Source organism: Eschrichtius robustus, chromosome 12, assembly GCF_028021215.1.
Source record: "Eschrichtius robustus isolate mEscRob2 chromosome 12, mEscRob2.pri, whole genome shotgun sequence".
Taxonomy (NCBI): domain Eukaryota; kingdom Metazoa; phylum Chordata; class Mammalia; order Artiodactyla; family Eschrichtiidae; genus Eschrichtius; species Eschrichtius robustus.
Window position 1 is genome coordinate 46,936,337 of NC_090835.1, and position 19,198 is coordinate 46,955,534.

General features: G+C 42.3%; 1 protein-coding gene across 2 annotated transcripts in view; it reads left to right on the top strand.

Moving 5' to 3' along the window:
* SNRK (SNF related kinase) overlaps positions 1-17,187 on the top strand; it is a 62,486-nt gene extending 45,299 nt beyond the window's left edge. For both annotated transcript variants that reach the window (XM_068559254.1, XM_068559253.1), the window contains 4 exons: positions 2,536-2,677; positions 6,386-6,598; positions 8,955-9,089; positions 13,342-17,187. In XM_068559254.1, the coding sequence (XP_068415355.1) occupies positions 2,536-2,677; positions 6,386-6,598; positions 8,955-9,089; positions 13,342-14,566 (1,715 nt within the window). In that variant the 3' untranslated portion in view covers positions 14,567-17,187. The remainder of the gene's footprint in view (positions 1-2,535; positions 2,678-6,385; positions 6,599-8,954; positions 9,090-13,341) is intronic.
* Positions 17,188-19,198: the final 2,011 nt, after the last annotated feature.

Here is a 19,198-nt window from a genome sequence, read left to right on the forward strand (position 1 = left end):
GTGTCTCTTGGCCATCTGTATGTCTTCTTTGGAGAAATGTCTATTTAGATCTTCTGTGCATATTTTGATTGGGTTGTTTTTTTGATATTGAGCTGCATGAGCTGTTTGTATATTTTGGAGATTAATCCCTTGTTGGTCACATCGTTTGCAAATATTTTCTCCCATTCTCTGGGTTGCGTTGTGTTTTGTTTATGGTTTCCTTTGCTGTGCAAAAGCTTTTGAGTTCAGTTAGGTCCCATTTGTTTATTTTTATTTTCATTACTCTAGGAAGTGGATCCAAAAAGATATTCCTGAAATTTATGTCAAAGAGTGCTCTGCCTATGTTTTCTTCTAAGAGTTGGGTAGTATCCGGCCTTACATTTGGGTCTTTAATCCATTTTGAGTTTGTTTTTGTGTATCGTGTTAGAGAATCTTCTAATTTCATTCTTTTACATGTAGCTGTCCAGTTTTCCCAGCACCACTTATTGAAGAGGCTGTCTTTTCTCCATTGTATATTCCTGCCTCCTTCATCATAGATTAATTGACCATAGGTACATGGGTTTATTTCTGGGCTTTCTATCCTGTTCCACTGATCTGTAAGTCTGTCTTTGTGCCAGTGCCATACTGTTTTGATTATTGTAACTTTATAGTATAGTCTGAAGTCAGGGAGCCTGATTCCTCCAGCTCTGTTTTTCTTTCTCAAGATTGCTGTGATTATTTGGGATCTTCTGTGTTTCCATATAAACTTTAAGATTTTTTGTTCTAGATATGAAAAAATGCCACTGGTAATTTATTTCATAGGGGTTGCATTGAATCTGTAGATTACCTTGGATCGTATAGTCATTTTGACAATATTGTTCTTCCAGTCCAAGAACATGGCGTATCTTTCCATCTCTTTGTGTCACCTTTGATCTCTTTCATCAGTGTCTTACAGTTTTTGGAGTACAGGTCTTTTGCCTCCTTAGATAGGTTTATTCCTAGGTATTTTATTCTTTTTGATGTGATGGTAAATGGGATTGTTTCCTTAATTTCTCTTTCTGTTCTTTTGTTGTTAGTGTATAGAAATGCAGCAGATTTCTGAGTTAGTATCTTGCAACTTTACCAGATTCATTGATTAGCTCTAGTAGTTTTCTGGTAGCATTTTTAGGATTTTCTATGTATAGTATCATGTCATCTGCAAACAGTGACAGTTTTACTTCTTCTTTTCCAAATTGTATTCCCTTTATTTCTTTTTCTTCTCTGATTGCCATGGCTAGGACTTCCAAAACTATGTTGAATACAAGTGGTGAGAGTGGACATCCTTGTCTTGTTGCTGATCTTAGAAGAAATGCTTTCAGCCTTTCACTGTTGAGAATGATGTTAGCTGTGGGTTTGTCATATATGGCCTTTATTATGTTGAGGTAGGTTCCCTCTATGCCCACTTTCCGGAGAGTTTTTATGATAAATGGGTGTTGAATTTTGTGAAAAGCTTTTTCTGCAGCTATTGAGATGATCATCTGGTTTTTATTCTTCAGTTTGTTAATGTGGTGTATCACACTGACTTGTGGATATTGAAAAATCCTTGCACCTCTGGGATAAATCCCACTTGATCATGGTGTGGGTATCCTTTTAATGTATTGTTGGATTCAGTTTACTAGTATTTTGTTGAGGATTTTTTGTGTCTATGTTCATCACTGATATTGGCCTGTAATTTTCTTTTTTTGTTGTATCTTTTTCTGATTTTGGTATCAGGGTGATGGTGGTTTCTTAGAATGAGTTTGGGACTGCTCCTTCCTCTGCAATATTTTGAAATAGTTTCTGAAGGATAGGTGTTAACACTTCTCTAAATGCTTGATAGGATTTGCCTGTGAAGCCATCTGGTCCTGGACTATTGTTTGTTGGGAGGTTTTAATCACAGTTTCAATTTCAGTACTTGTGATTGGTCTGTACATATTTTCTGTTTTTTCCTTGTTCAGTCTTGGAAGATTGTACCTTTCTAAGAATTTGTCCCTTTCTTCTAGGTTGTCCATTTTATTGGCATACAGTTGCTTGTAATAGTTTCTTATGATCCTTTGTATTTCTGTGGTGTCTGTTGTAACTTCCTTTTTCATTTCTAACCTTATTGATTTGAGTCCTCTCCCTTTTTTTCTTGATGAGTCTGGCTAAAGGTTTATCAATTTTGTTTATCTTTTCAAAGAACCAGCTTTTAGTTTCATTGATCCTTACTATTGTTTTCGTCATTCCTATTTCTTTTATTTCTGCTCTGATCTTTATGATTTCTTTCCTTCTACTAACTTTGGATTTTGTTGCTTTAGTTGCTTTAAGTGTAAGGTTAGGTTGTTTGTTTGGGCTTTTTTTTGTTTCCTGAGGTAAGACTGTATTGCTATAAACTTCCCTTTTAGAACTGCTTTTGCTGCATCACATAGGTTTTGGATCATCATGTTTTGTTTTCATTTGTTTCTAGAAGGTTTTTTGACTCTTCAAAATAAAATAATCTTGTTAGTCTACTTTTACACCTCTGAGTGTTTTTTGTTGTCTAACTAATTCAGTATTTAACAGTGTGTCTTTGATTTGTAGATATATGGAGTCTGGGAGTGATCCTTTTCATGTTGGTGTGTGGGCAGCCACCATTTCAAGAGGCCAATGACAGTGAAACATTGACAATGATCATGGATTGCAAATATACAGTACCATCCCACGTATCTAAAGGGTGTAAAGAGTAAGTAAAAAAAAAAAAAAAGTATGTGGGTATCTTTGTTCGTTTTAATTTTTGAGCCCAATATTTCTGCTCTTGTTAAGTATGTTTTGGGGAGTTAACCACAGAATATGACTGAAATTTAATATTGGAGTACAGAATGTATTAGTCTATTTTTCAAATATGCCAGTTTTCAAGAAACCCATTATATGCCTCCTCAGCCTCCAGGAGAAGTGGGTTACTTTCACTTGAAGAATTACCATAAGAACTACTTTCTCTTTTTGCACCTGGAATTATTTGACGTTCCAGAGAAGAGTTAGGGAATTTTCTTTCCTGAAATAGACCATCAACACACCATTTTAGGATTTACATAGCATGCCTCATAATTTTATTCATGTACCTCTCTCCCCAGTTGACTGAGGAGCTCTGTTTTGGTTCATGTGACTATGGGAAGAGGTATATGCAAGCTGATTACTTGGAATTTAAAGTACTATATATATAGTACTGTGATATGTGTAGTGATAAATTCATAATGGAGTAAAAGAACTGCTGGGAGTTCAGTATTTCTTTGATATTGTGGTGATATTTTAAAATGAGGTCACCTGAGATGATAGCTACTTAAAGGATTTTGCTAGAGTAATAAAGTTTTTAGTTTCTCCCATCAGCTGATAAGAAGGAAATCTGAGCTTGAGGAACCTTTTCTCCAAGTGGATCCCCATCTTAGGCCATAGTTAAGAATTTAGGAATTCCAGCTCTCTGGATTCAGCTACTGGTTTCTCAGTTTACTAATGATATGAGAATGGTGGAACCTACCTTACAGGGTTATTGTGAAAATTAAATGAATTAATGTATATAAAGCTTGTAGCTCAGTCTTTAGCACATAAGTAGCACTCAAAATGAATATTGGTGATGAATATGATGATGATTATTGATGATGATTACAATCCTCCCCTCCCCCTCCCCCTCCTCCTCCTCCTCTCCCCCCCACCCTTACTATTATTATTCTCTACCCCAGGAAGCAGGCTGCTCTCTGTGGGTATATGTTGTGTGCATGTTAGATGTTTGTAATTCAAGGAGTATCTCCATAGCCCCTTCTGAAAAAACTAAAACAGAGTAACTTATTTTTATATTGACATTTATCATTCAAAAGAATGGATAAAATGTGTATGTAATAAAATGAACCCATTATCCAGCTTAAGATAAAGAACGGTTCTAATATTTTAGAAGCCTCTTCTTGGTGTCTCCCTCCTAGAGGGATTATCTTTGATAATCATAGGACCATTCAGTTTCTACTTTATCCTACTTCTTCCTTTTTCCTGTCAGTTTTGTTAAGTTTTGTTTCTTAAGGAGCTTGTCCATTTTATCTAAATTTTCAAATTTATTGGCCTCAAGTATTTATAATATCCTCTAATTATATTTTTAAAGCCTATGAATTAGAGGAGTTGTTGCCCTTTTTCATTCTCATACTGATTTTTTTGCCTTCTCTATTTTTGCATTCTCTATTTTTGTCTTGATCAGTCTTACATGAGGTTTGTTCATTTTAATCTTTTTCAAAGAACTATCTTTTGTCTTTATTAATTTACTATTTTATATTTTTTGTTTTATGCTGTTGATATTCTTTTGTCTGTATTATTTCCTTCTGCCTACTTAATGGGCTAATACGTTTGTTCTTTTTCATATGCTGGGTATTCAGATCATAAATTTTCCTTTTCTAAGGTAGTAGTTTAAGGCTATAAATTGCCTCTTAGTACCATTTCAGCTACATCCCATTAGTTTTGATTAATAGTCCTTTTGTTATTCAGTTCTGATTATTTTATAGGTTCCATGGGTTTATTTAACCTATTACTTTCAGAGGGGTATTTTAAATTTCCAAATGTGTAGCTTTACTAATTAACTTTTTGTTATTCATTTCTAACTTAATTGCATTGTGATCCAAGAATATAGTCTGTATGTTACTAGTTTTTTTAAAATTGGTAAGGCTTCCCATGGCTTAGCATGGAGTCAATTTTTGTAAATAATCCTTTTGTTCTGGAAAAGAATGTATGTTTCTAATTGTTGGGGTCAGAGTTCTGTATAAATCCTTAAGACTAAGCTTGTTTATTATGATGTGTAAAATTACTTCTGAGTCTTTTGACTGCTTGATCTGTCACTTACTGAGATATTCTTCCACTACATGGGAGTATATTATAGGCAAATAAAAATAGTGATTACCCCCATTAATACAACATTGTAAATGTATTTTTCTTATTCTTGAAAGTCTCTCAGTGTTTGCTTTGGGTGTTTTGGGGGAATGTTATTAGGTCCAAACAAGTTGAAAACTGTTGTGTCTTGCTGGTGAATTGAACCTTTGTATCACTGTTTATCTCTAATAATGCTTTGGGCTTTAAAGTCAGTCTATGTTGTCTAGTTTTAGCTAACCACTCCAGTTGTCTTTTGGTTAGCATTTATGTGCTATATAGGTTTCCATTCTTTTACTTTAAATCTTTTATTGTCTTGTTTTTAGGTACATCTTTTTTTAACAATTGGGAGCTGGATTTTTGATTAATCCTATCTGACCAATGCTCCCATCTGAGCATTGTCTTTTAATTGGAGAGTTTATTCCATTTATTTTTTATTGTGTTCACTGATAGAAGTAGATGTATTTGACGTCTTTGCATTCTGATTTTGTCATCGTGTCTTTTAGTTCTTGCAGTGGTACCTTGTTTCCTTTGTACTTTTTGACTGCGAGGTCAGATTTCTTATAAAATTATGTGGGAGTTCTTTTAAGTTACATTCCCTAGAGAAACAGTTTGCATTTGCTTTTCTACTAGTTGCCCTTGGGCACGTCCAGCCTGAAGCCTCTTAAAATTAACTTTTTCACTATGTGTACCATACAGATATACTGTCATTAATTTGGACCACAAACTTGTGAGAGGACCAGCTTGTAGTTAGAAGTTCTTAGAAGAAATTCCCCCATCTCACCTCCACAGCACTGTTGAGGCAGTCAAGTTTCCCTCTTGACATCTTAGCAGTAGGTTTGTTTCTTCTCGTTCATCTCCACACTGAAGCTGGGGTCCCAGTTCTTTGCAGGGGTTCTAGTTGCATCCCCCACTTTCAGTAGGCCGTACATATTATAATCTGGTTATATTCTGTTTCGTGTACTCAGTGTGGAAACAGAAAAAAGCAGAAACAATCAGGCCAAGGCCAGCTTTGTCATTTGCTCCTAAGAGTCTTGCTTTTACTGTTTTTACCTGCTGAGTAGTTCGTCCGTCCATGCTTCTGTCTGCCCTCCCTCCCTTCCTTCCTCGCAACACAATGCCTTTAAACAAAATATATGTCTAAAAATATATGCCATTTTGGTTGCTTTCATCAGGATGGTCATTCATTCTTCTGGAAACAGAAGTTGGCTCATGCACCCTATTCTGTATGTCGTTGCTGATCATTGTATCTGATTCCGGTATGCCACTATGCCACAGTTAATTCAAGGACAGATGTTGGTACCTAGAGTTAATTCTAGATGATAGGAAACTGCATTTGTGTGTTTGGCTTGTCAGTATATCTGGTGGTTGTGATTTTTTATTTTATGAATCTGATGGCACTTTCTTTATTCCCATCTGCCCCACCATCACCTCTACTGGACGTAATGAAATTGATGGTATAAGTTTAGGAAACAATTCTGATAAATACAGTAACCCACCATTACTAATCCCTGACAGCAGTTTGCTTTAACAATGGACTTACCTTCCTTTCCAGCCTGATCACAAGGATGCTACAGAGAGATCCCAAGAGAAGGGCCTCTTTAGAAGAGATTGAAAACCATCCTTGGCTTCAGGGAGTGGACCCTTCCCCAGCCACGAAGTATAACATCCCCCTTGTGTCATATAAAAACCTCTCGGAAGAGGAGCACAACAGCATCATTCAGCGCATGGTGCTCGGGGACATAGCGGATCGGGATGCCATTGTCGAGTATGTCGGCGCTCATCACTACAGGGGCCGTGGGCTTAGGGTTCTTGGGATGGGCTCTTTTCTTAACGTGTCAGGGCTTGGGGACACTGTGTAATGGATAGGGTTGCCAGTTGGCAGGGGTTATGTCATTTATCTCTAGAGTTTCTGGCCCCGTGCCTGGCTCATAGGTTTTGTTGGTCTTTTGTTTTTATTTTTGTACTAGTGAGCAGTGAGTCGTGTGGCCTTTCTCCCTTCTTACAGAAGTGGATTGGAATAGACTGTTTTATATCCCAGTACATGCCTTGTCCATTGCTGTATCCTCTTAATTCTTGGGTCTCCCTCTGGTCCCCATAAAGAAGCAGGGACACTCAAGGGGGCGACACCACAATTCCTCAAAATCAGGGGTTGCTATATGCGTCCAGTCACACATTTTTGTAAATAAAGTTGTAGTGGCCCACAGCTGAGCCCATTTGTTTACGTGTTGTCCATGGCAGCATTGTGCTGCAGTATCAGCGTCATTGCGAGATGGACCATGTTACCTACAAAACTCAAAATATTTACTGTCTGGCTCTTCAGAGCCCTTGCTGCAGTAATCTGGAACCCACGAGATGCACAAGTTGTTAGTTACATTTTTTAAAACCAAAGACAGTTTTTTTATAACCTAAGAAGTTTGGAATCAAGGATAATATAAAGATGCAGTTGGTTTAACAATGATATGATTCATTTCCGTAAGAGGTCCTGTCTATAAAAATACGAAGCGTTTCTACAAATGAGAAGTCAAAAGTTATTTAACCCATTGAATGAAATAGTTGGATATGATGGGAAGAGGATATACTCTGGGGGGCAAAAAAGAGGTTCCCATCGGGAGGGCCACTCTGGCCTGGCTGAGTGATCTGACCCAGGTACCTGACCTCGGGGGAGAGGAGGCTGCAGGCTGGACTCACCTCTACAGCGTGGCAGACTGTCACACGTGGCACCTGAGGGCCTGGTCCCTGAGAAGGGTGGTGTCTGTATAAAGGACATGCATCTTTAGGGTACACTGGAAAGAAGGATTTACAAAACTAATCATCATTTTGGTTTAAGTACAAATTTCTTCAGGTTTCTGAGTGCATTCTCAGTTTTCACAGATAGACCTAAAGAAACAGAGAAGCGCAGGACACTTGCTCTTTCTGCCAAGGACACTCACTTTAGGAATGTGCGGAAAATGATTTTTCACTTTTGAGTGAATAAAAGGCTATTTGCATCGCCCTGAATTGGCTTAATATTTTTAAATGAATAAGTACATGCAGTGGTGTAGTATAGAACTGTTTAATTCATGTGAATTCAGTTATCAATCCAGAAGGAGAGGTAATGCCTCAGGGGATGCCCTGAGCCCGAGTCCTCCCAGCTGGTCTCAGGCAGCGTGATTCCTGAGTTCATAGACACGTTTGTTGGTCCCCTTAACACAAGCCCACAGCTCTACCCAGTGCTCAGCTGAGGAAGCCACTCTGAGAAGTCATTGTGGCCCCGAATTTCACCTCGGGCTCTTCCTTCAGAACCTCTCACCTCAGCCCCACTTGCCCCCATTAGCTGAGGCCCCACCGTCCGTTTTCTGAGGAGAGACTCCTGTGTTGTTTCCTCCCGAAGTGTTCATTGCATATGTTCGCTGACTACAGAAAGGTCCTGAAAAGCATAATTACATATCTCTGGGCCTTGTGGATCCTCTGTGGCATTCCTCCTGTGTCCTGCTACCGGCCAGCTGCAGGAGGGCAGGCAGGCTGTGTGCCCCAGCACAGCGCCGGCCAGACTACGGACTCAGAGAGCATTACTTTTGAGGTGGATGAATGAACACGTAGATTTTATTCAAAGAAGAGGCTAATGACATGCTTTCAATATGTTAATAATTCATTCATGTCGGAAAATGCCAATAAATACAAAGAGTATAAAAATAAAAGCTTTTTCTAATTTTTCTGATTGATACTAGTGTTTCAGTGTACGTTCATATAACTCATTTCATAGTTCTACTGGAAGCAAGTAAGCCAGTGTAATGGAAATAAACACTGACACACATTAAATTTTTGGATAATGTGTACATTCTTGGAAACTTTATTATCTTATGCATCTAAAACCAACATCCAGCTCAGCTGCCATCAGCATTTTGGGTTTTTCTTACTAATTGAACATTTTTATGCAGTTGTGTCTTAGAATTTTAAGAATGATCTACTAGGTTTTTTTCTTATTTGTGTGTGTGTGTTGGGTTTTTTTTTTCCCCTATAATTTTAAAGATTCCAGGTCATTGGATTTCATTTGCTTGTACTTAAAAAAAAAAATCCAGTTCTGCTTGTGAAAAAACAAACCTGCGAATGTGGCTTATATTCACTCTCTCTTATTTCCTCAGAGCCCTGGAAACCAACAGGTATAACCACATCACAGCCACTTACTTCTTGCTTGCTGAAAGGATCCTGAGGGAAAAGCAAGAGAAAGAAATACAGACCAGGTCTGCAAGCCCTAGCAATATCAAGGCCCAGTTTAGGTGAGAAAAAAATCTTCACTGATTTTAGTAAGTTAACGTTTTGAAATAGTGAACTTTTTTTGATGTTTCCTAAGTCTGTGGGGTGGGAGTATAGAGAGTGGTGACAGCCTCGCTGGAGGGGCCACCTGTGGGCTCTCCACGTGAGTGGGGGCCCCGGTTCCTTGGTCACCAGGGACGCCTTCCTCTCTCGGGCTTAGCGGAGAGAGGGGCTGCACTTGCTGGCTTGGCCACAAGGACACCTGCGGAGAAGCAGCAGCCTCAGGCTAGAGTGCCAGCTATTTTCACTAAGCTCTTCCAGATCGGACATGTGTAAATGTGTTATTTTCTTTAATTTTTCATTCTAGGAACAAGGCCAGGTTTTCCCTCAGTATTTGACATAATTTTAAAAAACATACGGAGCATGTCTGTGGCATGATGCTGTCTTAGGATTTCAGGAACTTGGCAGTCACATCAGCTAGTTGATTTGTCATCTGCTTGATCTTGGGAGGTCACTTAACCTATCTCTGACTCAGCTTCCTGTGAAGTGGGAGTAGTAATCCTGTTTACCTCTTGGGGTTGTGGTGACAGATAAACGAATTAGTATATGTGAAGTGCTTTGAACTGGGCTCCACGTGTTTGCTGTCATTGTTGTGAACGTTTCCCCACCACATCATCTTTGGGAAAGCTGTGACTGCGCTCGTCTCCCCTGTGTTTGCCTTCCCCTTCCCTTCCTTTCCCGACTCTCCCCCTTCCCCCCTGCCCCCCTCCTCTTCTCCCCCTACCTTCCTACTCCTCTTTTTCTTCTGCCATATTAGCTTTCCATTTAATATCAAAGTTTGGGAAGGGTTACTTTTTTTGTCACCATTATGAAAATTTATTTAGACTTTATCTTTATTCAGATGAAGTAATCCATGGAATTATAGTGATTCAAAAACAGAAGGAGGGACTTCCCTGGTGGTCCAGTGGTAAAGAATCCGCCTTCCAATGCAGGGGATGAGGGTCAATCCCTGGTCGGGGATCTAAGGTCCCACATGCCGCGGGTCAACTAAACCTGTGCACCACAACTACTGAGCTCGCGTTCCTCAACTAGAGAGCCTGCGTGCCGCAAACTACAGAGCCCACACGCTCTGGAACCTGCATGCCATAACTACAGAGCCTGTGTGCTGCACCTAGAGAGAAGCCTGCGCACCATAATGAAAGATCCCACATGCTGCAACGAAGATCCCGTGTGCTGCAACTAAGTCCCGACGCAGCCTAAATAAATAAATAAGTAAATAAATATAAAATAAGTAGTTAAAAAAAAATTTAAAAAAACCAGAAGGATGCTCTTGGTTTTAAATAATTCTCTACTTGTACATCCAGCTATATAAACATATATGTGTGAATATGTAACAGTAATTACTACTTAAAAGAGGAAGAATACCACTGGATTTTAAACTACTTGCAGTCACCTTGCCATGTGTAGGTTGTTGCTTGGGATGGAGCAACAGAGAAGAGACAAGAAAACATTCCCGGGTGACCAAAGACTAAATATTTAGAAGTCTAGTTTAATGGGAAGATGAATTTGCTAACTTCATCTATATCCTGGCCATATTCTTGCATAATGAAAACTAGGCACTCTGTCTGGTGTCAGCTTGGAAGAAGACTGGGCCCCAGGGAGCATGGGGACCCTTGCACATGGGACAAACCAGAAGAGTGACAGTGAGTGGTTAGGGTCAACCTAGTCGTGACCCGAGCCCTCTAGCGTGAAAGAATGGCTCCAGAGCCGTCACCGCATGCTGCGCCACCAGGCCTGGAGCCACCCCAGTGTTTTGGAGAAGGGAATATTTGGAATTGAACTGTTTTATTTTTAGGGGAACAGATCGGAACTCAATCTGAAGTTGAGCAGATATGTAAATGAATTAAATTGGTTTTACTGTATCATAGAAATTACAAAGCCAATAGTAGCTATAAAGAAATATCAGAGCCTTCCATGCAGTTTCCTTTCACCCACCTGGGGATTACAGAGTGGAGATGCTGTCATGGCCTGTCCTCCGCCTGGGGCCCAGGGCCCACTGGCAGGTGGTGGATGTCTGCTTACTTGCCTTTTCTTTGTTGTCAAAACCCTGCACCCTAACTTGGTTCCATTGCTGGGTGTGCCTTGGGGTCAGAGTGACTTGGGGTGCAGAAATGTGGACTGAGTCAGGAGATTGGCGTCTAACCAGCAGAGTTATTTGTGGGACATGGGTAGGTCAAGTCAGGGAGAGCCAGCCCTAGAGAGCAGATACGCTCTTTGGGTCCTGCCAGCATGGGATGGAAACACGTGTATTCTGTTAGAAGAGCTTTGTGAAGTCCTCTGGGAGCTGAACTCCACACGGGTGGGACCAGTGCCCGCATCCTTCCAGAGAGAAACTAGGAGGTAAGGAAAACCACAGAGGCCTGACTGCAAAGGCGCCATCCATTCGATAGGCAGTCATTCAGAGGGCTTCCTGGGTTGCAGAGTGAAGCCACTGCTCTGGGGGTTTAGTAACCACTGAACTCAGCCTAGATGTCACTGTCTTCAAGCCTTGGGCAGGTTGCTTACACTCTCTGTGTTTTGATTTCTTCACTGTCAAGGGAGGGTGGGATTGTGGTGGGATTAAATGAATTAATTGCTGTCAGGCTCTCTCCACAGTGCTGGCTCTAGTAAGTTCTCAGTGTGAACTGTGCTGTCAGTGTGACTCGTTTGTAATACTTGTTAGCAGTCTTTCTTATCTTTCGTTAAGATAAGCCGTGATTTTCTTACAGTGTTGTGCTCATTAAGTCTAGCACAGCGTTGGGGCCAGATATGTTCTTAATAAATGTGAGCTGTTTAACCATCTGATTTACTCACATAAATAAGAGCCGTTGGTTCAGAAGTGGAGATAGCGTGTCCGGTGCAGCTGCAGCGCTTGCCCATCTGGTTTCTGGGGGTGGGTTCTGAGGGTGGTTTTGGCTTTCTCTTGGGGTTGGTGGGGAGAGAAACGCCTCCGGCACCTCTGTGCCCCGCCCCCCCCCCCTCAGTGGACTGGCTGCCACTTTGGGGGGTCAGACGCACTGTCCGCACCTGCCTCCCACTACACGGCCCCCAGAGTTTGCCAGGGCGACCTTTTGGGTGGCTGCTCTTTGAGGAGCAGCCTGAAAGGAATGTTGTGTGCCATTTCCTAGGGCCCCGAGGCTCATCTGGAGTTGGTACAGTTGTGTTGTGAGGACAGAGGACTTGTCCAGAGACGCTGCTTGACCTCAAAATCATTGAACACCCAGCTTCTATAAACTACCAAGCAGTGACCAGCAAACGGACCCACTCCATCCTTGAGAGAGAGGAGGAGGCTCCGAGTTGGGGGAACGAGGTCTGCTGTAGACTCCTGTGGGTTTTTTAAGGCTACAGATTTAAACTGGGCTTTATGTCTAGGATAACGTAAGTGGTGTGAAGTGGAAGTGTCAGCGTACCAGTGGCTGTTTCAGTGTCACTGGCGTCTAGTGTTCCCCTGGGCAGAGAGGGCAGTTGAGAATTCAAGATGTTTATTCAAAACAGGCTGGAGACCTCACTTTCATAAGTCTTCCTTGGGCTACCAAGCAGTGTTCTTACTACTTGGGTGACTCTGGATTGGGGGATAAAATCAAAGTTTAAATAACAGTGGATTTCGCTATGCAGGACTCCTGTGTGGTCATTTAAAAATGTATGTATTTAGTTTAGAGGGTGCATATTTTAATTGGTGAAGAAGAGATTTATGTATGCCAGTATTCACTGACTTTTCTCTCCAGTATCATATTTAAATACAGTAAACTATTTCCATTTGTTTTTGTAAACACCAACTTTTAACACCATCCAGTAAAATCTGGAGGACTGGAAATTTCAGGTGAATTTATTAGCAGTAATATACCTTCAAAGGTTGTGATCTTAAGACCGAAAGGAGCAAAACCTGTGTTCAGGTTTTGCTTTGGTGGTAACTCCCTTGTACTTTGTAAAAAGGTTTTTCTTGTGGTATAAAACGTTTCTATAGAAAAGATGTTTGCCCCCTTTTCTGACAACCGTGATGAAGTTTTCATTTGGCCAATAAGCCATAAACGGAACCACGTTTCAAAATCACATTTGCCCTTCTAGTGTGATGTTGAATGGGTTTGCAAGGCTGCTGTTTCTTTTTGTGTCTTTCGTTTTCTTTTTTTTTTTTTGTAAAGTCTGTGTATTTTGTCCCAGTAAGTTTTATTTAAGGTCCTTGAGTAAAGTCTGTGTACCATTACATAGCTTTTCTTTTTTCTTCAATCTGTTACATAGGCAGTCATGGCCAACCAAAATTGACGTGCCCCAGGACCTTGAGGATGACCTCACGGCCACTCCTTTGTCCCACGCGACTGTCCCTCAGTCTCCTGCTCGGGCTGCCGACAGTGTCCTCAATGGCCACAGGAGCAAAGGCCTGTGTGACTCGGCTAAGAAAGACGACCTCCCCGAGTTGGCCGGGCCCGCACTGTCCACGGGGCCGCCCGCCAGCCTGAAACCCGCGGCCAGTGGGCGGAAGTGTCTGTTTCGGGTGGAGGAAGACGAAGAGGAAGACGAGGAGGACAAGAAGCCCATGTCCCTCTCCACACAGGTGGTTCTGCGCCGCAAGCCGTCGGTGACCAACCGCCTGACGTCCAGGAAGAGCGCCCCGGTCCTCAACCAGATCTTCGAGGAGGGGGAGTCGGACGACGAGTTCGACATGGATGAGAACCTGCCTCCCAAGCTGAGCCGCTTGAAGATGAACATTGCTTCCCCGGGGACGGTCCACAAACGCTACCACCGCAGGAAAAGTCAGGGCCGCGGCTCCAGCTGCAGCAGCTCGGAGACCAGCGACGACGACTCGGAGAGCCGCCGGCGGCTGGATAAAGACAGCGGCTTCACCTACTCCTGGCACCGCCGGGACAGCAGCGAGGGGCCCCCGGGCAGCGAGGGCGACGGGGGCGGCCAGAGCAAGCCGAGCCGCGGCGGCGGGGGCGCGGACAAGGCCAGCCCCAGCGAGCACAGCGCTGGCGGGGGCGGCCCCGCGGGGGGCTCGGGCGGCGCCCCGGGCGGCACATCAGGCAGCGCCCGCCGCTGTGCCGGGCCCGGCTCCTCCACATCCACGCAGCTGGCCGCGCGCAGCGCCGGGGAGCTGGTGGAGAGCCTCAAACTCATGGGCCTCTGCCTCGGCTCCCAGCTGCACGGGAGCGCCAAGTACATTATCGACCCGCAGAGCAGCCTGTCGTTCTCCAGCGTGAAGGTCCAGGAGAAGTCCGCCTGGAAGATGTGCATCGGCTCCGCCGGCGGCGCGGCGCCCGCCCCAGCCGTGGGCGGCATGAAGTTCTTCTCCGACCACGTGGCAAACACCACCACGGAGTTGGACCGGATAAAGAGCAAGAATCTGAAAAACAACGTGCTCCAGCTACCTCTGTGCGAAAAGACCATCTCTGTGAACATCCAGCGGAACCCCAAGGAGGGGCTGCTGTGCGCCTCCAGCCAGGCCAGCTGCTGCCACGTCATCTGACCTCGGTGCGCTTCCTGCTCAGAGCGGCGAAGACCGGCTCACTTCACTGGTCCCTTTTTGGTTTTCCTCTTTTAAAGCGGGCAATTATTTATTACTTTTTCATTTGTTCGCCTGACGACTTGACAAATGCATGGTCTTTGTGCATGCTGCTAGACACTCCTTTTTTTCCCAGCCGAAAAGTCTTGTGTAATTTTTACATTTATAATTTTAATGTGGATGATCAGGATTAAATTAAAATGTATATTTGGAACCTAATATAAATGGAGCACTTAGAAATTTGATGTTCTGCACTTACCTAGAGAGAGAAAAAATGCTTTTCCTTGTGAAAAAACCTAAATTCCTGCTCCGACCTTCTGTGACATGGAACCTCCGTGATCTGAGGCACGCTCTGGTGTCTGAGGCAGAACCAAAGCAATAACGTTGTGATGCCGTCAGGCCTAGAGCCCGCGAGCGTGCTGCGCGCCCCCAGACACCGGGGCCCGTGCAGAGTACAGTGAGCGTCTGCACTGACAACCTTAAAACCATGATTTCAGCATACCCACACCTGTTTGTCTTAAGCTGTAGTGTGAAAACAGTTTGGGCTCTTAAAATTTAACTGAAAAAGATTTTCTTGTTTTGTAATACGTGAGATAAAGTACTTAGATTTATAAGGCAGCTTCCCCGTAGAGGTAAATCACAAGCAGACAATCTCATTTGGTAATGTGATAAAGTGAACTGATGATGTCTTAACTCTACTTACAGAGTGTGTGTCTGTCTAACAGAACAAAACGATGCTTGGTGTTAATTCTTTCCTGGAGGGCACACCCCAGGGTTCCTTTACAACCACATAGATAGAAGAAACTATAGGGCCTAATATAGAAGCAAAGGTGTACCCAGATGTTGGCAAAGTCAAAACCCCATAAATTAAAAAAAAGAAAAAGATGATTGGCATTTGATTTTCAGGAGTTTGATAATTAGGTTGTCTCTTTTGTTAACTTCCATTCTTTTACGTCTTTTAGCTCAGCTACCTATGAAAATTGGCTGATTAAAAAATATACATAAAAGGGTAAGAATTCACACATAAAGCAAACAGAAATGCACAAAGCCTGCTTTGTTTTTTGTTTTGGTTTTTTTTTTTTTTTTTTTGCTGTAAGTGTTTTTCAATTTGCCTTCCTGCAAAAACAATAATCAAAGAACTCTTGCTTTAAACTATTCCTGTACAAAGACTACTTTTGACCAGATAATCATCTTTCGTGGCTTTTATCTTGTAGGACACAGTATCATTTTGGAAGGGACCAGATGCTACTTTTTCATGCTGTGCCCAGGGGGTCTTAAGAGCAACGCTTAGAGACATTGGTGATAGGATGTGGCTGGGCCCCAGGGCCTTCCCACGCTCATCAGCCTCCTGTCATGTCTCTGCAGTGACAGTCGCCTGGTCCGTAGAGTGGGCAGAGCACCAAAGGACAGCATTCCATTGGTCACGGTTTCTCCAAGTACACACTGACTCTGCTACTTTAGGATTCATATGTTTTACTCAGAACTCTGAATTTCACAGTATACTTACTAAACTAAGTAAAGATGATAGTCAAAATACTTATTTTACTTTCTAGACCTAGGCTAGATACGTTTTAAGCTACAGCTCTAGTTCATTGTGATATTTATAATTGAGAGCTATGAGAATAGGTGTGTGGGTGAAGCCATAGAACATATTTGCTTGAAATTCTTGAGCAGGGATCTTATAAAGGGCCAGAAATAAGATGTGTGGTTCACATAGATAGTGAGCGTAACATCTGTATTAAACGTAGGAGAGAAGTTTATAAAGGGCATTGGCAATAAACTCTTTGTTGCAGCTGTTTTCCAAGTAATGTAAATATTTTTCCTGTGATTATGTATAGCCTTGGAATGGCACCTTTTAACTAACCCATATGTGTTTGGTTTTCAATGGTTTTTTATATTCAAATGTATATATGGTGCTCACTTTTAGGATCAGCAGTGTTGACCATTTATGCTGCATAGCTGTATCATACATAGCCTTACTAGTTGTGTGTGGTTGGTTGACCCTCTGGGTATACAAATGTTAGTCTGAGTGGCGTCTTACTCATTTGTTCATAAGTGAATGACTGTGCATGTGTTGTATGTCATAGTATGTCGTCACATAAAAGGGAGGGAGCAAATAACCATTACATTAAGATAATATTGGACCAAATGACTTACTTGCTCTAAACAGTTTCTTGTACCCCTTAACCTGTCTTCAGAAGTTGCATAGAGTTACAGTAGTGTGTAAATTAAATATTGTGGAAAAACAATTAGTCTTGTATTTTTCTGTATGTGTGTATATATATATACATATATATACATATATATATATATATAAAATGATGTACTTCTGGCAGTTCTATCTGTATTTAAAGTTGTGACAATCTTCACACTGATTTGAAGAATAGCCGTGAGACTGACTCAAAGATGTCCCTTCCAAGTAAGAATTGATGTGTGTTAAGAGGGTACAGAATTATCAGCTGATTTGGTCGGTTGCTTCCACTGCTGGTTGATATTCCTCATTGTGTAAACATTGACAGGTATGTGACAAATGGGAAAAAAAAGTCCAGATAATAAAGTGGCATATCGGTGTTCAGCAATATAAACTGTGTCGCATATTTTGTTTCTTCTTATGAACGCAGCTCTGTATAGTCCCGGCCTGGGTTAGACCGAAGTTCTACATGCTGTGTGCGCACCTGCACCACCAGATGTGACTGAAAAAATGCATTCGTGACTGTTCTCACTTTAAACTCGTGACCATAAGTCTCAGGTGGGTCCCAGGACTGCCCATTAATTAAACTTTATTTCCCCAATTATCTGCTTTCCTCACTCAGCCAGTCACCATGCTCTCAATAAATAAACCAAAGCCGTTAGAACTGCCCCCAAGCTCCCACTTCTACTTTCCTACCTTGGTGTGTGTCCACGTGCCCTGCTCTTCCTCCTGGTAGCGTGACTCCAGGTAAGTCCCTTCACTTGCCCCTGGAGACTTGACAGGTGTTAAGTGAGACCTGAGGACTTTGTCATTCTCTTCTTCCCTCTGCACCATCAATCTTTGCCTCTCTACTAGCTTATTCCTAACAGCAAACAAAACAAACACGATTTTATTCCCTTACCTTAAATATTTTGTTGTTTTCTCTCTAGCTGTTGCCACATTTTTCTATTCCTCTCCTCACCTCTCTCTGAACCCTTCCAATCAGGCACTGCTGCTGTCACCCCACCAAAACTGCTTTGCTCAAGGTCAGCAGTGATCTCCATGTGCTAAATCCAGTGGTCAGTTTTTAGAAACAGCTTTCAGGTATAATCCACATACCGCATAATTCACTGATTTATATCGTACAGTTCAATGGGTTTTAGTATATTGACAGAGTTGTGCAACCATTACCATAAACCCCAAAAGAAACCTTGTACCCGTTAGCACATTCTCCCTTTCCCTTCAACTCCCAGCCCAGCCTAAGCCAGACACTAACCCAGTGGTCACTTCCAGTCCCACGTTAGCATTTGTTGAGTTGATCACTCTTCCTTGCAAACTTGGCGTTGCTCAGGACCCTACTTCTACCTTGCTGCTCTTCAGTCCACTAGCTCCACGTTCTCCCAACCACTAAAGTTGGAATACCGCAGGGTTCGATTCTAGATCCTTTCTGTATCTACACACAGTCTCTTGATCCTTAACATCCCTGTGCTGATAGAAGCCCGAAATATATTTAGCTCACGTCTCTCCCAGGAACACCAGATTCCAACTACCTATTTGATCTCTCTACTTGGATAGAGATAAGTGTCTGATAAGCACTTCAATTTGTACAAGTCCCAAACTCATAATCCCTACTAATGTTCCCCATCTCATAAGTGACAACTCTAAACCTTCATTTGTTTTGCACAAGTCAAATATCTTGGTGTCAGCCCTCACTCTTTGATCCCAGCATCCAATCCATGAGCACATCTTATTCACCATTCAAATATTGACACCTCATTGCCTCCACTCTTAACATTCTGGCCCGTGACACCATCGTCACTTACCCTGTCAACTATAAAATGCCTCTTAAAGGGTTTCATCACTTTTGCCTCGTCTCTCTTGTCTGTTTTCCATTCAGCATTGTGAGTGATCCTTCTAAAGGCTAAATCATGCCATGTTTTGAAAGGTGATTAATTTCCAAACATTTGAGGATTTTCCACATAAGTTTCTGTTACTAATTTCTAGTTTAATTGTTTTGTTCAGTTATGCTTTGTGTAATTTTTTTTTTTTTTTTTTTTTTAGTGTATTTTATTTTTGGCTGCGTTGGGTCTTCATTTGCTGTGCGTGGGCTTTCTCTGGTTGCGGCGAGCGGGGTCTACTCTTTGCTGCGGTGCGCAGGCTTCTCATTGCAGTGGCTTCTCTTATTGTGGAGCACGGGCTCTAGGCGCGCAGGCTTCGGCAGTTGTGGCATGCAGGCTCAGCAGTTGTGGCACATGGGTTCTAGAGCGCAGGCTCAGTAGTTGTGGCGCCAGGGCTTAGTTGCTCTGCGGCAGGTGGGATCTTCCCAGGCCAGGGCTCGAACCCGTGTCCCCTGCATTGGCAGGCGGATTCTTAACCACTGCGCCACCAGGGAAGCCCCTGCTTTGTGTAATTTAAATCTTTTTAAG